This window comes from Ursus americanus, chromosome 2 (genome assembly GCF_024610735.1).
Source record: "Ursus americanus isolate L20-20 chromosome 2, mUrsAme1.1.p, whole genome shotgun sequence".
Lineage (NCBI taxonomy): Eukaryota > Metazoa > Chordata > Mammalia > Carnivora > Ursidae > Ursus > Ursus americanus.
This window is the reverse complement of record NC_142128.1, coordinates 37,466,303-37,488,641: the sequence shown is the minus strand read 5'-3', so window position 1 is coordinate 37,488,641 and position 22,339 is coordinate 37,466,303. Positions and strand designations below refer to the sequence as shown.

General features: G+C 47.1%; 1 protein-coding gene across 4 annotated transcripts in view; it reads right to left on the bottom strand.

The window, feature by feature from the left end:
* The window catches only part of TRAP1 (TNF receptor associated protein 1), a 43,749-nt gene extending 24,295 nt beyond the window's left edge, over positions 1–19,454 (bottom strand). For all 4 annotated transcript variants that reach the window (XM_087871053.1, XM_087871052.1, XM_045784028.2 and 1 more), the window contains exon 1: positions 19,298–19,454. In XM_087871053.1, coding sequence (XP_087727179.1) covers positions 19,298–19,373 — 76 coding nt within the window. In that variant the 5' untranslated portion in view covers positions 19,374–19,454. The remainder of the gene's footprint in view (positions 1–19,297) is intronic.
* Positions 19,455–22,339: the final 2,885 nt, after the last annotated feature.

The following is a 22,339-nucleotide window of genomic DNA, read 5'->3' as shown; positions in this document are numbered from 1 at the left end:
GCTCTGAGGAATTCCATCCGCACCTCCACTAGCTCAGGGTGCCGCCAGCAGTCCTGGCATTCCCTGACTCGCAGCTGCCTGGCTCCGATCTCTGCCTGTCTTCACTTCCCGTGTGTGTCTTCCGTGTCTGGATTTCCCCGTCAGACACACCAGTGACACTGGGTTTGGGGCTCCCTCTAATTCAGTACACGCTCATCTTTATTTGCATCTACAAAGACTCCATTTCCAGATAAGGTCACATTCACAGGTTCCCGGGATTAGCACCTGGACGTATCTTTTGGGGGCACACAGTTGAAACCACAAGAAGCTGATTACCTAGAAAAGCTGTGTGCTGTTTCCTGGGCTTGCTGTGGCCAAGCACCACAAACTGGGCAGCTGAAACCACAGAAATTTTCCATATCAAGTTCTGGAGGCTAGAAGTCCAAAATCAGAGTGCTGGCAGGGCTGGTTCCTTCTGAGGCTGCGAGGAAGAATCTGCCCCGGTCCCCTCTCCTCAATTCCGTAGCCTCAGGTGTGCCTTGGCTTGAACACCGTGTCTTCCCTCTTGCATGTCAGATTCTGTGTCCAAATTCCACCGTTTTATAAAGACACGGTCACGTTGGACCAGGGCCCAGCCTAATGGCCTCATCTTAACTTGATCAGCTGCAAAGACCCTATTTCCAAATAAAGTCACACTGACAGGTCACGGAGGTCAGGATTTCAACATTTTTGGGGGAGGCAAAAACTGAACCCATAACGGGTATGTGGGAACAAAAGAGAAATAGTGGGGGGGGGGATGCTGGGGACAGGAGAGCAGAGCTGAGGGGAATGTGACATTTCTGAGTATGTTCTTTTGTATATTTGACTCTCAGAACCATGGTTCTTTCTCGCACAAAGAGTAACTAGGAACACCTATGGGGTGTGGGGGACATTCAATGAGACAGAAACCGTAACAGATTCACATAGCTGTATTATGAACGTAAGCAACCTAAAGGACAAGAACTAAGCTAAGTGATTTCGCAAAATGGTGCTGTGGTTGTCCAGTCAGCCTCCGAGAGCACCGCATACAATTACTGCTGCAGAATCTTTGGACTTCTGAAACCGTTTCAGGCAGCTACTCGGATCAGGCAAATAAGTATCTTATGGGTCCTGAGTCAGGAGAAAGCAGTTACGGAACGGGGAGGCCCAGTGGCACCCGGAGCCCTGCACTGGAAATGTGGGCACAGCACGGACACGAGCAAGATTCTCCCTGATTTACAGACTGGGTGCCTGAACAAATATGGCCGTGTGTGTGTGTGCGCGCGCACACACGCGCGCTTATAGGGTTCAGAGGCCACGACACGCCAGCAGCAACGAGCACACCTGCACAGGGAGAACAACTGTCCCAGAACAGGCAGCTCCCAAGTCCCCATCTCCGGAAACACCTTGGTCCTGGGCGAGCAGTGCTGGATGGTCACCCTCCCCGGGACCCAGACACTGGTGTGTAAATGCCGTCCTCTAGGGCCGGAGAACACAAAGATTGTGGCAGAAAGGGAGGAAAGGCCCCAGGGATCGGGTGCTTGGAGTGCATAGGCTCCAACTGGAAGGCGCCCCCGAAGGCAAACTCTAGGACCGTCTGAGCAACGAAAGGAGGATGGTACGGACTGTAAGCTTTCAGCCAGCGAATAAAGTATCTGTTCGTCCATACTTAACTACTTATAAATAAATGGGGGAGAAAAGACCTCTTCCTCCCAGCGGAATTACAATTAACCAATGTATAAGGAATGGTGGAAACAGTCACATCGGGCAAGCACAGTAACAGCGGTGACAGGTAGAAACTGTTGATGGTTTAAATGTCGAGAACATTTGAAATCTCACAGTATCCCCCACAAGACATCCACTGATTTCAGAAAAAAACGGTCATTTGCCGTGAAGTAGCAGATACCTCCTGACCAAGTGACCACAGTCACTGTCACCAGGAACAAGACGGGGCAACATCCTGCAATCCTGGTGGCGTGGGAGGCCTCCCTTCCCTGGTCTTCTTGCCGAAAATGCATCTCAATCTAATCATTAAAAACACCATCAGACAAACCCAAATCTAGGGATATCCATGAAATAACGGGCAGTACTCTTCTAAAGTGTCACGATCCTGAAGGACACACACAGACGGAGGAACCATCACAGACCGGAAAGGACCTGCACTGTCAGGTCCTGGACAGAGGAGGACATCGGTGGGGAAACTGGCTCAATTCGAGTGAGATGGGCCCAGGAGTCAGGAGCACTGCCACTCCGGGTTCTAACCCTCGTACCACTGTGACGGAAGACTTTAGCATTAAGAGAAGCTAAGGGAAGGGCTCTGTACTACTGCAGGACAGCTCTGTGAGGCACGAAATACTCCAGAATAAAGAGTTTCAAAATAGAAAACAGCACTGTAAGGAACATTCTCGTCCACGTGTCATTTCATTCCCTCACGGGACATACATGGGAGTACACGTCTAGAAGTGGGGTCTCCGGGTCCCAGGTTATGTCCAGTCTACGCCACGGACGATGCCACCAAGTCACCATCCAGGGACTGTCGGCTCACATTCCAGCAGCAGCGTGGGTGTGCGTCACCTCACACTCCTGCCAAGACGGCGTCAGGGACACTTTGGACCTTTGCCTATCAGTCGGGTAAAATTTTTACTGCAGTTTCCATTTCATTTCTGTCACTACGAGCAAGACTGAGCACCTATCCGTATTTTTAAATATTTTCTATCTCCTTTTTCATGATGAACTTTTGATATCCTGTTTTCTTATTTTTCACACTGACTTGTAAGAACACTTCAGAGTTTAATGAAATTAGTCTTTCGTTTTTGTTTTTCAGTGGGCTGTCCTCGTATTATGATGAGAATGACCCCAGGCACCAGCACGCACCCTTTTCCCAATACAGAAAAGCAGCCTGGCACTGGGCTCAGCTGGCTACCTCAGTCTCCCCGCCACCAGCCCCCTCCCTGCATCCTTCTCTTGCTCGCCATTCCGGCACCTGCAGACGAGGCGGGTGAGGTCCAGGCTCCGTGTCAGCATCTCCAGGAGCACCTGGTCCTTCTGGATGCCCTCCATGAGCTCCCTGGGGAGGTTCCCCATCGCCACGGACATCAACCTTGGGGGACACTGTATCCGTGAACTGCTCCGCCCTGACGGTCGAGCCGCTGCAGGGGCTGCTGGCCCAGGGGTGGGCGTGGATGATGGTGAGCAGCTCGCTGTGGCAGCTACAGCGGTCAATCCGTCATAGAGCTTCTAGTACCAGCACAGCCGTGGTAGACTCCGTGAAGCTGACTTAGCCGGCCTAGGCGAGGTGCGCGGCCTTTCAAAATTAGTCCTATTGCTGAAGGCCGTCCTCACTCCCAGATTCAACACCGTTTTCCCATGTGTCACTTCCCCTATTCCTGTTGTTTTTCCCACTGAATACGATCTTTTTGGAACAATCTGTTATTCATGATGGGAGAAACAGAAGTCCTCCTCATTAGGAAAAAGGCACAAATAACCAATCCTTATTTCCAACCAGGGCTTCCAGACTTTCCATTATAATTCCAAAACTAATCAACAGCACTATGGAGAGCAAATGCGACTGCAAGTTAACGTTCCACAAGGACTGTACAAATAAACCAATAGTGCAGTCAATCCGCCCGAAGCAGATACAAACACCCTATCTACACCGTATCTCTCTTCGCGCTTCCTCTACACTCTGAAGGAAAAACCACAAGCCTCGGTGCCAGGCGGCAACATATGCGTGTTAATCTGTGTGGTGGTTTGGGGTCGCACAAAATGGGAACAACAGTTTGAATCTGACACACCACATGCCCCTGCCAATGCTCACGCTGTTTCCTCCGGCTGCAAGCACGTCCCTCTCTCCACCGAGCAGTTTCAGAGTCCAGGATGAGGTGCTCCCATCCCCAGCACCTCGTAACCACCTCTCCCTACTGTGAATTCACAGCACTTACTTCCTACACCGCTCGTTTCAAACTGCAGCTCTAAGCCAGCTTGTGGCGTATTTTTTTTTTTTTTAAGTAGGCTCCATGCCCAGTGCAGAGCCCAGCGCAGGGCTTGACCTCACAACCCTGAGATCCATAGCTGAGCTGATCAAGAGTCAGACATGTAACCGACTGAGCCCCCCAGATGCCCCTCTACTACTGATGTTTTGCTCACAGAGAACATGTCCCCACCCCAGAGCAGGAACAAGTCTGTGTTTCTAAGAAAGTATCAAACTCAACAAAAGCAAGAGTGCCCATAATTCTCCTACTTCTCCCTACCCCACGGCCTCTACTGCAGCTCTCTTACAAACCTGCAACCTTCATCACCACAATCATCACCACGCTCAGGCACAGGACACTCCGGCGGCCAAAAGACAGTGTCAGTGGTCCTGCAGGGCCATTTCTGACGAGGAAGCAAGAATTAAAAATGTAACTGCCTACGGGGTAGCCTGATGCAGGATTCGATCCCAGGACCCTGGGATCATGACCTGAGCCAAAGGCAGACACTTAACTGACTGAGCCACCTTTTTTTTTTTTTTTTAAGGATTTTTTTTACTTAGAGAGAGAGAGAGAGGTGTGCACCTGCTCAGGCAGAGGAGTGGCAGAAGGAGAAGAAAAGGGAGAGCAGCACACGCCTGGCTGAGCGGGGAGCCCACATGGGGCTTGGATCTCACAACCCTGAGATCATGACCTGAGTCAAAATCTAGTTGGACGCTTAACCAACTGAGTCACCCAAACGCCTGTTCATACTACGGTTTTGCTTCTAATAATGACATATTTTTTTTTAAGATTATTTGACAGAAAGAGAATGCACAACCAGGGGGAGTGGCAGGCAGAGGGAGAAGCAGACTCCTCACTGAGCAGGTAGCCCAATGCGGGGCTCAATCCCAGAGCCCTGCGATCCTGACCTGAGCCGAAGGCAGACGCTTAACCGACTGAGCCATCCAGGCGTCCCTTATGATGACATCTTAAGTACAATACTTTAAATACAGACACGCTTAGTATCTTAAGCCATGAGAAATACACAGACTGTTTTCCTGGAATTACATATCCCACATGGACAGTCTCCCTTTTTACCACATGTAGAACAGGTAAGAACAATCTAACGTTTTGTCTTTACTACAGAGTGCCACTTCCTGTACAGCAGGCTGAGTTACAGCCTCCAACCAACCCTCCTATGGATAACAACCATGAACTCAGGAACCACAACAAAAGGACCACCTAAAAGGTTTTGGAGAAATCAGCAAAAGCAGGCAGGTTCTGGAGAGCTGACACGTGGAAGAAGGGAAGAGCACAGAAAGGGGGCAGGTGGCTGATGCACCACAATGTATACTTTTTCTGGCCGGAAGAACCAGAGAAGAGATTAGGGTAACCATAAAAGGTGAAAGCTGGGGGGGGGTCCCAGAAAGGAGAGAGTCAGAGAAAGGGAGGCCCCAGTTCGGGGAATAAATTCTAAGTCTCTGGCTGACCCCCTAAATCATGCATGTGTGGGGCAAAATGCAAACAGCCCATTAAGGACAAAAGTATCAAACGGTTCTGTTTGCAGCTGGGGTACAACTAGTTTAATAGTCTACTTTAAAACAAGAACTACTCTTCAGAGGAATATAACAGAATCCAGAGACTCCACAAGGTAACATCCACAATGTCCAGGATGCAATAACAAGTTACTCTACATACAGAGGACAGGAAAACATGACCCCCGCTCAAGAGAAGGGTCAATCAATGGAGACTGGTCCCAAGAAGATCCAGATGTTGGAATCAGATGGTTTTAAAACAGTTATTATAATACTGTATGACCTACAGTAAAATATGCTCCAAATTAAAGGTATGCATTAAAGGGAAATTTCAGAGATATAAACTGTAAGAAAAGAACCAAGTGGAAATTCTAGGTATAAAAAATACAGTATGGAAAATGTAAAAAAAACAAAAACAAAAAACTAGAAGTCTTAAAAAATAACAAGAAGGCTTAAAAACCAAGTGGAGACACCAGAAAAGAGTCTGTGAACTTGAAAACAGACTAAAAGGAATTATTCAGTGTAAAAGAGAAAAAAAAAAAAGATTAAAAACAAATGAACAGGGTATCAAGTATAGACAGGGGGAAAAAAAGCTTAACATACATGTAACTGGAGTTCCAAAAGGAAAGGAGAAAGAGAACAGGGCAGAAAAAAATATTTGAAGAAATGATTGAAAATTCCCCCCAAAGTTTGTCAAAGACAACAATTTACAGATTCAAAAAGCTCAGTGAACCACTAGTAGGATAATTTCAAAGAAAAGCATCCAAGTACGTCATAGTCAACTGCTGAAAACCGAATAAAAAGAAAATCTTGGAAGCAGCCAGAGAAAAAAATACACATTACATGGGAGAACAATAATGTGAATGACAGCTAACTTTCCAGAAGACAACGGAACATCTTTAAAGTCTTAAACAGCAGACCTAAACAGCAGACCGCCAGGAAAAGAAATGCTACAGTTCTTCAGGTTGAATGGAAATGATATCAGATGGAAACCTGGATCTTCCAAGAAATAAGGCAGAGCATCAGAAACGGCAACCCAGACAAATATATAAGTATTTTTCTCTTACTTTCTTTAAAATATGTACAATAGGGCACCTGGGTGGCTTAGTCAGTTAAGCGTCTGCCTTTGGCTCAGATCATGATCCCAGGGGTCCTGGGATCAAATCCTGCATCAGGCTCCCTGCTCAGCAGGGAGCCTACTTCTCCCTCTCCCTATCCATCTCCCCACTGCTTGTGCTTCCTCTCTCAAATAAATAATTAAAAAAATAAAATATATACAAGAGCTTAAGCAAAAGTTGAAACATTGTCTTATGGGGTTTATAACAGATGTACATGCCATGCATATGACAACTCTCACATAAAGGATGGAGTACAGAGAGGAAATGCACTTTAATACAGTTGTAAGGCTTTTACATTTTCCATGAAATATTGCAATACTAATTGTAAACAGACTATGAAAAAGATGTACACTGCATTCATCAGACAAACCACTAAAAAAATGACATAAGGAGGTATAGCTTAAAAAGCATTAGATGAACTAAAATGGAATTCTAAAAAATATTTACTGATTCAAAAGTAGGCAAGAAAGGAAAGGGGAAAAAATGAGAGGAAACATTAAAACAATAGAGATAAATCCAACTGTACCAATAAATGCATTTTTTATTAATGGACTAAACGCTCCAATTATAAGGCAAGACCTAATGATATGCTGTCTACAAAACAATCACTTCAAATATAAAAACATAGGGGTGCCTGGGTGGCTCAGTTAAGTGTCTGGCTCTTGATATCGGCTCGGGTCATGGTCTCAGGGTCACGGGATCAAGCCCTAGGTCAGGCTTGTGCTCAGCACAGAATCTGCTTGGGATATTCTCTCTACCTCTCCCTCTGCTCCTCTCCCCACCTCACCCCCCGCCGCTTGCATGCTCTCTTTCTCAAATAAAATTTTAAATAAATAAATAAATATATATATATATATATAAATTAAAATATATATATATATATAAAAATACACTGAAGAGGAATGGACAGAACACGAGATAACATGCACAAAGTAGGCCTAGTAAGGGTGGAGTGGCCGTATTAATATCAGACAAAAGAGACTTCAAAACAACAAGTATTACTTGAGAAAAAGAGGGATATTTCAGAATAAAAGACAATTCATCAGGAAAGCTTAATCACAAATGTGTGTCTAATAACAGAGCTTCAAAATATGACATTAAAATTAAAAGACTTAGGGGCGCCTGGGTGGCTCAGTTGGTTGGGCGTCCAACTCTTTTGATATCAGCTCAGGTCATGATCTCCAGGTCGTGGGATCAGCTTGTGGTGAGCCCCGCACTCTGCGGGGCGTCTGCTTGAGATTCTCTCCCCCACTGCCCTCTCCCCCAACCTCCCACGCTCGTGGCTGCTCTGTCTCCTCTCTCTCGTTCTCTAAAATAAATATAAAAATCTTAAAAAAAAAACAAACTAAAAAACTAAAAGAACTAAAAGAAAGACAGAGCTAGAGATTTAATATCCCTCTCTCAACAACTGATAGAACGAGACCAAAAGAAAAAATAAATCAAGACACAGGATCGTCTGAACTACAGTATGAAATATTTTGACTTAATGGATACTCATGGAATACGATACCCAAGTGCAAAATCCAGTTATTTTTGAAAAGCATAATATTTGTTCAAGCGCACATGGTGTATTCACTAGAAAAGACCATAAAGGGGGCCACAAGTCTTAATAAATTTAGAAGGGCTGAAATCATACCAAGTAAGCTCTCTGAATACTGCAAAATTAAGTCAGAATCAGTAATAACAAAATATCTAGGAATACCCCAAGTATCCGGGAATTAAACAACATATACCAAATAATCCACAGGTCAAAGAAGAAATCAAAACGAGATAACTGAGTAAAAATGAAAACAGTATGTTAAAAGCTGCGGGGTCACCCACAAAAGCACATGGCAGGAAACTTACAGCTTCAAATGCTTGGGTTAGAAAAGAAGTCTAAAATCAATGATCTAAGGTTTTACCTTAGGAAAAAGTACAAAGTTAACCCAAATAAAATAGAAGGGAGGAAATAACAACACAAATTAATGAAACACAAACAGTGAGGAAAATTAAAGCCACAGCTGATTCTTGAAAAAGATCAACAGGAGTGATGGGTGATCAAGAAAAGAGAGAACATCCATCACTAACACCAGGAATGAAGGTGGGGTTATCATTACAAATTCTACAGACATTAAAAGGATAATAAGGAAACATTCTGAACAAATTCATAGCAAATATTTAACAACTTAGGTGAAATGGATAAATTCCTTGAAAAAAATTAAATTTATCCAGGGTGACAGAAGATGAAAGAGAAATTCCAAATTGCTTTATATCTAATAAAGAAATTCAATTTGTTTTCAAAAATATTTCCACAAATTAAATTCTAGGCCTAGAATTTTTACCAGTGAAATACATCAAACATCCAAAGAAAGCAATAACACCAATCTTCATAAACTATTTCAGAAAACAGAAAAAGAGTATTTCCTGAGAAGTTTTATGACGACGGCATAACCCTAATCATCAGTGTGCCAGAGACACTACACGCGCACAATAAAGAAGAGACCAGGGGCGCCTGGGTGGCACAGCGGTTAAGCGTCTGCCTTCGGCTCAGGGCGTGATCCCGGCGTTATGGGATCGAGCCCCACATCAGGCTCTTCCGCTATGAGCCTGCTTCTTCCTCTCCCACTCCCCCTGCTTGTGTTCCCTCTCTTGCTGGCTGTCTCTATCTCTGTCAGATAAATAAATAAAATCTTTAAAAAAAAAAAAAAAAAAAAAAAAAAAAGAAGAGACCGATATCCCTTATGAACGCAGACACGGAGCTCCTAAATGAAAAATTAGCAAATCAAATCCTCCAATATGTAAAAATGATGCCACATCATGACCAAATGGGTTTATTCCAGGGATGCAAAGCTGTTTAGCACTAGACCATCAATCAAATAATTTACTGCATGAACAAATAATCGTAGAAAAAACGGCACCAACGGCCTCTGGACGAAGAGCAGCTGAGAGTACGGTACTAAGCCAACGGCAGAGGGCAGGCCCTTCGGCGGGAGGCAGCAGCTGCCACTACATTCCAAGAGACTGTTGCCATTGTGGAACGTAGGCCAAAACTCCCAGAACTTTTCATTTTCCAAAGAAATAAGCAATTCAAATATTTACGTGAAATCTGACTTCAAGTATTTGCAACTACTTTTTTCCCCCTAATATTTGGGCCAAACACAATTTGTTTACAGCCAGAATTAGCCTGTGATTGCTAGTTTGCAAGCCTTTTCTCATCTTCTATCTTGAAAATGAAGCCCATGAGAAAGTTTACCAGAGAGAATGAGTAAAGCTTCAAATAAAGGCTCCTACTCCTGCTTGGTAGAAATGCATCAGGAAACAACTTTTATGGGGGCGCCTGGGTGGCGCAGCGGTTAAGCGTCTGCCTTCGGCTCAGGGCGTGATCCCGGCGTTATGGGATCGAGCCCCACATCAGGCTCCTCCGCTTCTTCCTCTCCCACTCCCCCTGCTTGTGTTCCCTCTCTCACTGGCTGTCTCTGTCAAATAAATACATAAAATCTTTAAAAAAAAAAAAAAAAAAAGGAAACAACTTTTATGGAAGCAGATGATCTTTTGACCGTGGGATAAACAGAGATTGGCAAATGTTTCTTGGAAAGGGCAGACAGTATGTATTTTAGGCCTTCTGGGCCCTGTGGTCTCTCATGCTCAACTCTGCCATCACAGCAGGAAAGTGGCTGCAAACGTGAAAGTTTAAGCATGCCTGGGCCCCCATAAAACTTTATTTACAAAAACAGGCCGTGGCCTCACCCAACCCAAAGGCCCTAGCTTACAGAACCTTGGGTGAACCACAAAGGAAAAGACTAGTATATCTGACAAAATTAAGAACTTCTGTTCATCAAAACCCCCCAAAAAAACAGACACCAGGATGAAAGTGAAGCAGCTAGCCACACCTGGGAGAACACATTTCCAACAATCATTACTGACAAAAGATAGTGATAGAAGATTAGCGCCCATAAAGAGCATATACAAAAATATATAGTAAGAAAAGGCAACCAATCCACAAGAAAATATTGAGGCAAAAGACATGAAAAGGATTTCACAGAAATGGAAACAAATGGCCAATAAACCACGGAAAGAAGAGGCTCAACTTTATTAGCAATTCATCAAAACAACTGAAATCACAACTGAAACATCATTTTGTAACCATCAAATTCACAAACGTTTAAAACGTCTAAAATCCCGAGTGTCAGTGAGGACATGGCACAGCGGCAACTCTCTCACACAGAGTTGGTGGAATGTACATCAGGACCCACACTGGAAGACAGTCCCAACTGCGTAGTAACAACGCATATCCTAAACCCAGGAACTCCACTCGGGCCGCACCCCAGAGAAATGCACGTGTCCGCGGGGCAGGGTGCCTAGACCAAGTGCGTGGCTGCCTCCACACTCCACACAAGCCACACGCCCGCACCCGCGGGGAGAAAGAGCTGCGGTATCTTCTCACGATGGAGGGTTACAGGACAATGACACCGCTACATCTTACAGATAATCCTGCACCACTGAGCTGGACGGTTAGTTCATGTACTTCCTGATGTGTGTCTTGTAATCAAACACACACAGTCACAAGATAGCATTCATCACTCTCCAGACGTGCAAAGATTATAAATTAGCCTGAAAATACCAAGGACTGGAGAGGGCTGTGGCGCCAAGGGGCCTTTCATACGTCGCTGATGGGCGTATACAGTGGCCTGTGATTTAAGCAGACCTGGGAACAGCCTCAATGCCCCTCGGGAAAGGGCTGAGTGAGGGGCACCCACACAGGAGACAGCACAGCTTGCGCAGTCAAGGGAAACGGACCCCGAGACGCATCGCAAAAACGGCCAGGGAGGCCTGACCGCATACCTGGTGCAGTGGGTGCGCACCCCCATGTCGCCCCAGGGGCTTTTCCTGGCACCCCTGCGCACTAAGGGTGGAAAGAGATATTTTTTCACTGTACCAACTGGTTCTGGAAAGCAGCCCTACTTTCTCAGTAACGAAAACTTGAAGGATTTTCCTCAGAAAACTACAACATTAGCCTTAACTCTGAACTCAATGCCGTCTTACCCATCGGACGAATCTCAATCTAAGACTCACAGTAAGGTCACACCTGACTTGACTGCTCTCAAAAGTGCCCCCAGCACCGGCCCCGGGCTCCTAGCTGTCCCCGCAGCATGCCAGCCTGCTCCTGCCTCAGGACCCTGGCACGGGCTGCTACCTCGGCTTGAGCCGCCCTTCCCCAGCCACCTTCCCCCCTTTCCAGGCTGCGCTTAATACCACCTTCCACGGGAGGCCTTCCCTGACCATCTCTCTATCAGGATCCCCTTCCTGCTTTGGTTTCTTCATAGGGCTTGGCACCTAACATTCACGTTGCATTTACTTGTCTCCACCCCAGCACCGTGGAGGGCCAGGATTCTTGTCTGTTTCGTCCCCAGGGCAGCACCCAGCACCAGAGGCAGTACTGGGCACACAGGACTCAGCTTAGATGATGAATGAACTGCTAGCACTACGCCACATGGGAGATGTTCTGGTGGGCTAACCCGGACTGCCTCAAGTCTGTCTTTCCCATGATGATGCTAGTCAGAGCAGGCCCTCAATAAACACGTGGTTATTTTCTCAGAAGGCACAGACACATAACTCAAAGAGCTTCACAGATTATAGGTCTAGATTGGTGACCCACCAATTTTGGTGGCTGGTTTTGAAATCACTGAATGCGGGTTAAACCAATATTTTTTTTTTTTTTTTAAATGAAATGGAGGGTTGCCTGGGTGGCTCAGTCGGTCAAGCGTCTGCCTTCGGCTCTGGTCTTGATCCCAGGGTCCTGGGATCGAGCCCCGCATGGGGCTCCCTGCTCAGCGGGGAGCCTGCTTCTCCTTCTCCCTCTGCCCCTGCTTGTGATCTGCTCACTCTGTCACATATATAAATAAAATCTTTTTTAAAAAATGAAATGGAAAGTATCACATGATAAAGGTATTTATGAAACTCTTTCAGCTAAACAGGTACACATACTTGTATCGCATACTCTCACATATCCTGTATATAACAGGTCACAGTACAAATGCATTTCTTACAGGGAGCTTATGACAACAGAAGTTAGAAATTTACTCATCTCATTTCAGCATAAACATTTCTAAGTTTAAAGCTTTGGGGTGGGTGGGGGGCCTGGGTGGCTCAGTCAGTTAAGTGTCTGCCTTGGCCCAGGGTCCTGGGATCAAGTCCCACGTCGGGCTCCCTGCTCTGCAGGGAGCCTGCTTGTCCCTCTCCCTCTGCCTGCTGCTCCCCCTGCTTGTGCTGTCAAAGAAACAAAATTAAAAAAAAATAAAAAATAAAGCTTTGGGTTCTAGAAAATATTTCTTTAAAAATAAGTTTGCTTTGGAAACTTAAAACTCCATAAACTAAAGGTACTTTCAGATCAGTGAAAAGGAGAATGCTCTCCCACAAAGTAGAAATACTATCCTGGAAAAACTGTAGTTCTTTACAATGTAGCCTCTAGCTTTTCCCCCTGAACATCTCCAATTATTTTACCAGTGTTTTATGCTGATACGCATGAAATTCTTTGCTTTTCAGTAAGTCAACACGGACAGTTTCATTCTTCAACTTTCACCAAATACCACAGGTTAGCTATTCACATCTGAAATTTCTCCAAACGTTTCATTCCTTAAGTTCTGTAATTACGTCTAACGTTTAAGTTTTTCAATGTTTTGAAGACTTTGTGTATTTTAGAGAAAGAAAGCGAGAGTGAGACAGCACACGCACGCACACACGTGCAGGGAGAGGGACAAGCAGACTCCGCGCTGAACACAGAGCTGGACTCAGGGCTCCAGCTCACAACCCTGAGATTGTGACCTGAGCCAAAATCAAGAGTTGGCTGCTTAACCGACTGAGCCATCCAGGCGCCCCAAGTTTTTCAATATTCTAGACAGAACGTTCCTCTTTCTACTTACATACCAAATAAGGAATTATACTCCCTCAAAAATTTCTAAGTTCTTACCTCTGGCATTCTCGAACATTTTCACTGCTTCCTACCTGTTCTAATCATTTATTCAGCTGTATTGATACTCTATCAAGAAACATCAACTCTCCAAATACAAAGAAACAAAAAGGGAGGGGTACCTCCTAAGAGTCAAAATATAGGACATAAAACCCACACCCTGAGCTTTAGTCACCCAAGGCTATTCCTGTCCCCACCAACAACCCCTCTTTCTCTTTTATTACTTATTTTAAATATTTTATTTATTTGAGAGAGAGCACACACGCACAAGTAGGCAGAGAGGCGGGCAGGGGAAAAGCAGGCTCCCCACTGAGCAGGGAGCCCAGATACGGAGCTCAATCCCAGGACCCCAGGGTCATAACCTGAGCCGAAGGCAGATGCCCAACTGACTAAGCCACCCAGGTGGCCCCCATCTTTCTCTTTTACAAAACCTGCCGCTAACAAGTTTTATAATCTAGTTTCCCAGCCCACATCTGGAAACTGGCAGAGGAGGGAACGTGGCCCCAGGGAGGCCCCGCCAGCTAAACAAGAGGAAAGAAGGCTAAGAACTTAGCAACACTCAAGTAGCAGTTCCACTTCACAGACGGAGTCGTCCTACCCAGTGGCCCTCAAGAGCCTGTGTGTTACCAGAGAAAACCGTAGACTAACACTCACAATGACCCTGAAAACATCAAAAGAGAAGGTTCAGTTACGTTCCATCTGAGGTACTTGTTTTAGAAAGACTTCTAATCTTAACGGCTAAAATGAAATGTTTTACTTCTTTAAAAGTAAGCTTCACAGAACATCCCCTCAGGCGCTCCATTCTCCATAAATGGGAGAAGACTGGCGTGTGTGAACCACAGTGGCCATGCACCACGCTGGCTACCTGACACATCCAGTTCCACTACAAGGATGGAGACCTATTTGTTAATAGTATTGCCATATAATCTTTCGGGTTTTTTTAATAGTGTATTCCTTTTGGCTCAAAAGAACTTTTTAAGGTTCTAATCACATGTCTTAATTATATGGCTGCTGAATAACTGAGCTACTCTCAGAATTAGTTAAGCCCATGACTCAGGTACACCTGAATTCAATTTCCCTGATCTGCGGGCATTCACCCGATGAAAAAGCAAGTGGGGATGATGCCCAAGTAGATAGCGGTTCTTTTTTTTATTTTATTTTATATTTTATTTTATTTTTATTTGACAGAGAGACAGCCAGCGAGAGAGGGAGAACAAGCAGCGGGAGTAGGAGAGGAAGAAGCAGGCTCCCAGCGGAGGAGCCCAATGTGGGGCTCGATCCCAGAACCCTGGGATCACGCCCTGAGCCGAAGGCAGATGCTTAACGACTGAGCCACGCAGGCGCCCCAGATAGCGATTCTCTAAGCTACAATTTTCATTGTCTGTAATTCCTAGTGGCTTCAGCAGCCATAGCAGAAATGAACACCCCAAAATCTATCTTTATTGAATGCTACAGAATTTCTTTGTAGAGTAAGCAAACAGTTTCCTAGTAGAAGTCAAGTCTTCCGTATCTAGACTGAACAAGACAGGATTTAAGAAAAATTCTAGCTGGCTACTTAAGGGCACCAAAAATGTAATTCAAGAACATCCTCTGGCTTTGAACTAAAACATTTCACTGGAGTGTGATGAACTGGATACACTGCGCTGACGCCAGGTCAGTACTCTGGTTTGAGACAGAGACCACCACCACTGCCCCAGTAAGTTTCCCTACAGAAATCACCTGTTACCTGGGACTGGACTTTGGGGACAGAGGGGAGAAATGTTTGTTTTCTCATCAATCCAACTCCATCCCCCATCCCTTCAAGCAGTGTTTGTCTAAATGCACAAGGGCAGCAAACACTTAGGATTTTTTTTTTTTTTTGCCTTAATTCTGGCCAACTACTCAGCAGTAACTAATAAGGCCTTCGCTAGCCTATTACATTTGGGTTGATCTTCTGCAGGTAACACGGCCCCTCTGGTACTAACCAAGCGCCTCACGCCCACAGCCCACGTGGTGCCTCTAGCACAGCCAGCCGCTCACCCTTTGCCTATGTGACTCGTTGGTGCTGACCAAGGCTCCAGAAGCATGGTTTATAGAGGTGGCAACGCCATTCGGGGTCTAAGCAGTTAAGGATCAAACCCATTATCGTTACGCTATGTTAGCAACGGGAAGAGCTGTTTCACGGAGAGTGAAATGTGCCCCACAAGTGCTGCTCCGCTCATTCTGCAGAAAGCCTGGGAACACCTGAAATTTGCCTCAATTCTCAAAGGCTGCAACACAAGAGGTGTGAGGGCATGCATTAAACAGCACGGGCCCCCAAAGTGAGGGCAGAGGGAGGAAGCAAAATAAATCAACAAAGGGTCCAGGTGGGTTCATTCTGGGAAATAAACTGGCAATGCTGGAGCCCTACAACAAAGGGGAGAACCCTGCTCCTCTGACTTCTCTGGTGCAGACTCCTCACCTCTTCCAAGTCTCACTTCTAAGCCAGAAAATTCCAGCAAAGGTTCCAGCTTACAGAGACTGGAAAAGGCAGAAGACACTAACTCGAGGCCCAAGCAGTCCTACTGCGGCTGCCTCATGATGGGGTCCTGGCGATGTCAACAGTAAGAATGAGTGTCCTCGAGAGTAGGACACAGGGCTCGGGCTGTGGTATCAAGGCAGTTACACAGCCACGTGAAATGACCAACCCACCACCCTCTCCACCTTGCAACACAATCATCTGCTTCTGGGTACCAAGCCTGTTGCTGGTTTTTCAGGCTGGTTGTCTTTTCTTTGGGAGGTGGTTTCTTGTTTGTCTACCGGCAAATCCATTACTTCTGTTACTCGTCAGAACTGGTGGAAAGGTTTGGTGGCAGTTTACATTTTTATTATGAACATTACATTTTCCTATTATCCAGGTTCTGACAGCCCTACTCCTTATAATAACCACCTTTTACCAGGAGGAATTACTCATTGGTTCTCAACTACCAGTCAACTTAAGATTCACCAGGGACAACACTGTCTGTAATCAGCCACCCACCCGGTCCTGAGGGCGTGCAGGACCTCACAGTGCCTGCAGCTGGGTTCTCCAAACACTGGCCCAGGTCTGGCACTGTGCCTGTCCTGATAATTACAGAAAATGGTCCACAAGTTCACATCTAACAGAAGAGAAAGGACATAATCTTCAGCCTCTTTCACCCTCACTCCCATACATTCCCATTTCTTGTCAAACCCAATCATTCAGTAGCGCTTCCCTACCCTGCAACTGGTGCTGTCAAGACTAGGCCCATAACCCTCTCTTCTGTGAGATCCACACGAGCAATCATCCACATGTTTCTGCACTCCCTGACTGGCCACACAGGCCTCCAGTATGGCCTAGTACACTGCCTAGAAAACACATACTCCCACTTAACCTCTGACCCAAATGTCAGGGTCACATCATCTTTAAGTCCCAGAGAACATTCAAAATATGCTTTTAATTTTTTTTTTTTAAGTAATCTCTACACCGAACGCGGGGCTCAAACTCATAACCCTGAGATCAACAGTTGCAAACCCTTCTGACTGAGCCAGCCAGGTGCCCCTCAAAATATATCTGTTGAATAAACTAAGTAATGAGCAAAAATAAAAAATAAAAACTCCACAAGCTGAGACTGTTCCACACCTCACAGAGAAGGTGGGAAGGACTGGGATGGTTACAAAGTCAGACTCTCAGATGTGAAGCCAAGCACATGCTAACATTTGGCAACGCTTTCTCAGCAACAGAGAAAAAAAATACAGGTGAATTCCGAATTTTCTGTAGAGGTGATTTCTCTTATTCTTCCCCCCCCCCATTGTATAAGATACGTATTTTCTAGGCTAAACTCACCCATCCCTCCAAACAACTGTACCTTCATGACTGCCCACAGAGGTGGGTAGCAAGGGCATCTGCAATATGTCACGCTTCCAAGAATAGGTTCTCAATCTTAGATTCAAACAAAAGACTGCATGGACAGAGCACCTTGATGGAAGTTCAGAAGGAGAGGACGCAGATTATTAAGGGAAAGACTTAAAAAATCAGAGAACAAAAACTGGCTGGGCTGAAAACTGGCCTGTCTTCCCAGTGGAAGAGACACTATGTACAACATACATGGTTGCAACATCTTAGAACATGAACAAAAAAGAAAAGAACCTTAACCTCCAGAGAAAGGTAAACAAAAAAACCCAAAAAACACCAAGTTAGCTACAAGAGAAACAATGAAAATAATATGACTGCTCATCCGTAACTCAGGCGCTAGAAAACAGCAGAGCAATCTCACTCTTTGAAGGAAAATTATTTTGACCTGGAATATAATACCCAGACAATGTACTATACAGGTATGGGGAAACATAAAATCTTGTAGACATGGTGCAGCTTAGAAAATTTAAAACCCAAAGACAACTTCTGCAAAACTAGCACAAGGGTATACTCTCATATGACAGAAAATAAATCCTAAAGAAGGAAGACGGTGAGCACAAGCAAAAGTATAAAACTTACAGTTGTCTTATCGGTTAATGCATGTTATTTTTAAAAATTGTTTAAAAAAAAAGGGACACTACACCAAAATTTAAAACTTAGGTAATAGAAAAAAGTGTAGGAGACAGGAAAAAGAAATTCATAGAAGATATACGAATGGCCATTCAACAAATGAAAACATTCTCACTAACCACGGAGGAAATGCCTTGATAGAGGTAGTCTCACTCCCTGCTAATGGGAATATAAGCTGATAAAGCCTTTTTGCACAGCAAGTTGGCAATGTCAGCTAACATTTCAAATATGCACAGCCTAAAACTCGAATTCTGAAATTCTAAAGAAATGCCATACACGAGCACGAAGATTTAAACACTCACCCATTCCACACAACACTGTAATGACAAAAACAAAAAATCATGGAAATCTTTATTACGTCCATTAACAAGACTCACAGCTAAGTAAATGACTATTCGTCCACAATACAGGAAAGTTGCATGCCCGTCGAAAGCCACAGACCAAGCTTACTGACGCCAGGATGTATTAGCTTTGCAGAGAAGGTCAAAAACAATTCAGGAGCAAACTGCATATACGGGTTAGGCATTTTCACATAAGAACAGACATCTGTCCACATGTGTGTAACTGTGCGCAGTCTGGAAAGAACGCTAAAACGTTCACCCACAGCTTCTTCCGAGGAGAGAGTAAGAAAGAAATTATGGTTATTCTTTTTTTTTTTTTTTTGGCCCCAACATTTATTTGAGCACCTACCAATTTCAGGTCCTGGGAATACGGGGGTCAAGAACCGAGTCAAGGGGCTGCACGAGGGCAGAGGCGGCTCTGCCTGGGTCGCGGCCGTGTCCCGGGCGGAGTGGGCACTCAAGTGTCGTGCCTACCGATGCTGAGGAAGTGACTTCCGCATCACCCCGGTATAACACGACTTGGGGGCGGGGAGCAATAAAATCGCCACGAAGCGGCTTAAATGATCACCCAGGTGAAGTTCGTTCCCACTACCCGAAACTGCCCTCAGCTGCAGGAGCGAGGAGCCCTCGACCTCTCCGCCTCAAGCCGGGCCGAGGGCTCGACCAGGAGAAGTCCCTGCAGGAGTCCCGCGGGCCAGGGCTCAACCCCCTACCTGAGGGCGGGTGGGGGAGGAAACCCCGGCAGCCCGGCGCCTCCGGGACGCTCAGCGCTCGCCGCACATGTGGCGCGTAAATCTCACAGAACCTCCGTGCCTCCCGGGAAGGAGGACGCGGACTCGGGACCTGGAGGAGGTCCGCCCGCCCACCCATCCACGCGGCGCCTCTTACCTGTCGGGGCGGCCGCCAAGGCTGGAGCCCGCAGGCTGCGACCCCACAGCAGCAACAACCGCAGCTCGCGCGCCATGTCTGTCCTCCTCAGCGCCCGTACATCACGCGCGGCGGGGGTGGGGCGGGGCGGGGCCTTCCTCGGGCGCGGCGCGCTGACGTCATGGTGAGCGCAGGGCTGCCCGGCCCGCCGCCTGCGTCAGAGAGTGGGCGGGGCCTCCGTGGCTCGCGCGGGGACAGCCGGGCCTGGGGGCGGGCCCTCCGTGACCTTGTGTCGCGTTGTCAAGGGCGACGGGCCGAGCGCGCGGGCCGCGGGGCACTGGCCTGCCAGCTGGGCCTCACGTCGCGCATCCCTAAAATGGGACTGACGTTCGCAGGCACCCGGAGAGTGCGAAAAGGCGGCGCGCGGGCGGAGGCTGTTGACGTCCCCGGGCCACCTGCACCACCCAGGCTGGGGGAGAAGGGGAAGGGGCGGGCTTCAGACTGGACGTGTCCACTCCCAAGCGCGAACGCAGGAGCCGCCCCCACCAGCGGGAGGGGGATTATTCCTTCCCCGTCTCCTGCTGGAGGTGAGGCTGAGGTTGAGACCCACCACTTCTTTTCTCTTGATTAAGGAAAAAAAATTTTTTTTAATTGAAGTATGGTTGACACACAAAGATTAGTTCCAGGTGTGGAACGTAGTGATTCAACAGAGCCGGCCGGTGTGCTGCGCCCACCTCCGGTGTAGCTGCTGTAGGGAGCGACCAGTGACTTCAGTCGCTGTGCGGTGCCGCCCCGGCCCCCATCAACGCTCTTTCTCGCCCAGTGCCACGCCACGCCACGCCACGCAACGTGCAGGTTCTCTGCCGTCGTCTGAAGTGAGGCCCCGGCGCCCACCCCACCCCCCCCCCAGCTGATTCTGAGACTCCCTGCCAGAGCAAAAAAAACTGCAAAAACGGAGGTGCTGGAGATTTGACCCGAGCTGCAAAGTACACGAGTCAGGGGAGGGTTCCCCTGGAGCCCAGAAACAGTCGGGGCGCTGGGAGGGGCACTTCTGGGACTCTATCAGGTGGAAGGTGTGAAGGATGAGCCCCACGTGCCAGGCTTCAGCAACTGTGAATAATGTCAGGGGGTGGGCGGACTTGGTTGGAAGAGCAGCTCTGTGATGTTGGAGGAAGACTCCACCAACCTTCTCAGTGGTCCCCAAGGCAGCTGATCATACACTCCACAGTCACCGCGCTCTAGTGCCTCTCCTGCACACTTAGAGTCACTTACAAACCCCAGCCTCCAGGCCCTGCACAACCTGACACCTGCTCTCTCCTTCCCCGGCCAGGCAAGCCTGGACCAGGCCAAGCCGGTCCAGTGGGTCACTGCCGCTGCTCTGGGGGAACTGTTTTGGGGTGCCTGGGTGGCTTTGTCAGTTAAGTGTCTGCCTTCGGCTCAGGTCATGATTCCAGGGTCCTGGTATCCAGTCCCACATCGGGCTCCCTGCTCAGCAGGGAGTCTGCTTCTCTCTCTACCCCTCCCCCTGCTTGTCTCCTCTCTGTCAAATAAATAAAAAATAAAAATAAAAAAAATTAAAAAAAAAAAAAAAGGATGACGGGCGTCTTGTGTCAACTGTCCTTCAATAAAAGATAAAATTTAATTTTTTTTAAAAAACGACAGGCAGGACCTGGGCCCTGTAGAGGGCAAACCCACCAGGTTCCAGACACATTTAGCAGCGCCTCCTGTTCTCTCTTAGCCTGTGGACTGACTTCTGACATCCTCAGATGTTCAAGAAACCAGTCTCTGTTACCTCAGGGAACTGTGGCTTTTAAGATGCCTAGGGATCCCAACCAAGTGTTGAGGGGGCCTGGGCAGATTTCAGCCCCTATGCATACAAGGAAAATGGAAGAAGGAAAAAAATGATTAGATGCACATACAGAAGTTGACCTGACAGAAACTGGCAGGGACTTGCTTGGGGAGAGCCGAGAGAGAAGCAGAGGAGGAGAGGGTCCCTGGGTCTCCTGACCACTACTCTGGCTTCTACGAGGCTGCCCATTCCTTCTCCAGAGGTCACTGCCTTCCCCTGGAATGAGCACTAAAATAAATAAAATTTAAAAAAAATGATTACAATGGTAATCTTTATGTATGTTGCCCTCTGGAAAGGAAAAACAAATGTGTCTCCCTTTACCTTCCTTTCTTTGTTCAAGGCACTAACTTCTGGGTGAGCTTCTCCCCTCGTGGGGCAGCATCCTGGGAGTTCCCAGAGGAGGAAACACTCGTGGCTATAGGGTACTTTTTGGCCTGGAAAGGGCCTAGGGATGATGGGATTTTCTTCCAATTTCATAAGCCCTCTTATAAGGCATCTTAATTTTTGAGTCCAGTCCTTAAGGACCGGCCCTTTGCCTGGGTGCCAAGGGCCCCTAGCCCAGCCAGAGGCCCAGTCCACAGCAGCACCTGGCATCAGGCCCCAGCAGGTAAGCGGCTATCATGGAGCTCCCCTCACCAAGGCTGCATCTCTCCAGGTCTGAAGAGGGTCCCCTCAGTCAGGATTCTCTGGTCCGATGGGGTATCGGAGGACAGGGTGGAAATGCAATCCATCCGGTATGTTCCCACGCCACCAGGCACAGGTCAGAGGGGGCCGTGGTCTCAGGGTCACACAGGTGTCTTCTGAGCTCAGGAAACAGGAAGGACAGGCCTGACCCCAGCACCTCCTCCATGAGTTGGGTACTCTTTCTGCTTCTTTGGAAGAGAAGTTGGTTTTGCTCACAATCTGCGTTTTTACAAATGCACTTCACAGGACATCTTTCTGTATGTACCTCTTTGTCTCCTGGGTTCGGCCCTCGCTCCTGTCCTGTCCAGGGGACCTCAGCCGCCAGTGCTCCTGCCATGTACTTTTTCAGGGATTTGAGGACAAAAGGGGACAGAAGGTGCCGGCTCAGAACAAATGCTGCGAAGGGGACCAAAGAACCACTTGACCAAACGCCCTCTCCCTGCACCCATGTTTATCGTGAACATTAAGACTAAGGCAGTTTCGGGGCACCTGGCTGGCTCTGTTGGCGGAACGTGAGACTCTTGGGGTTG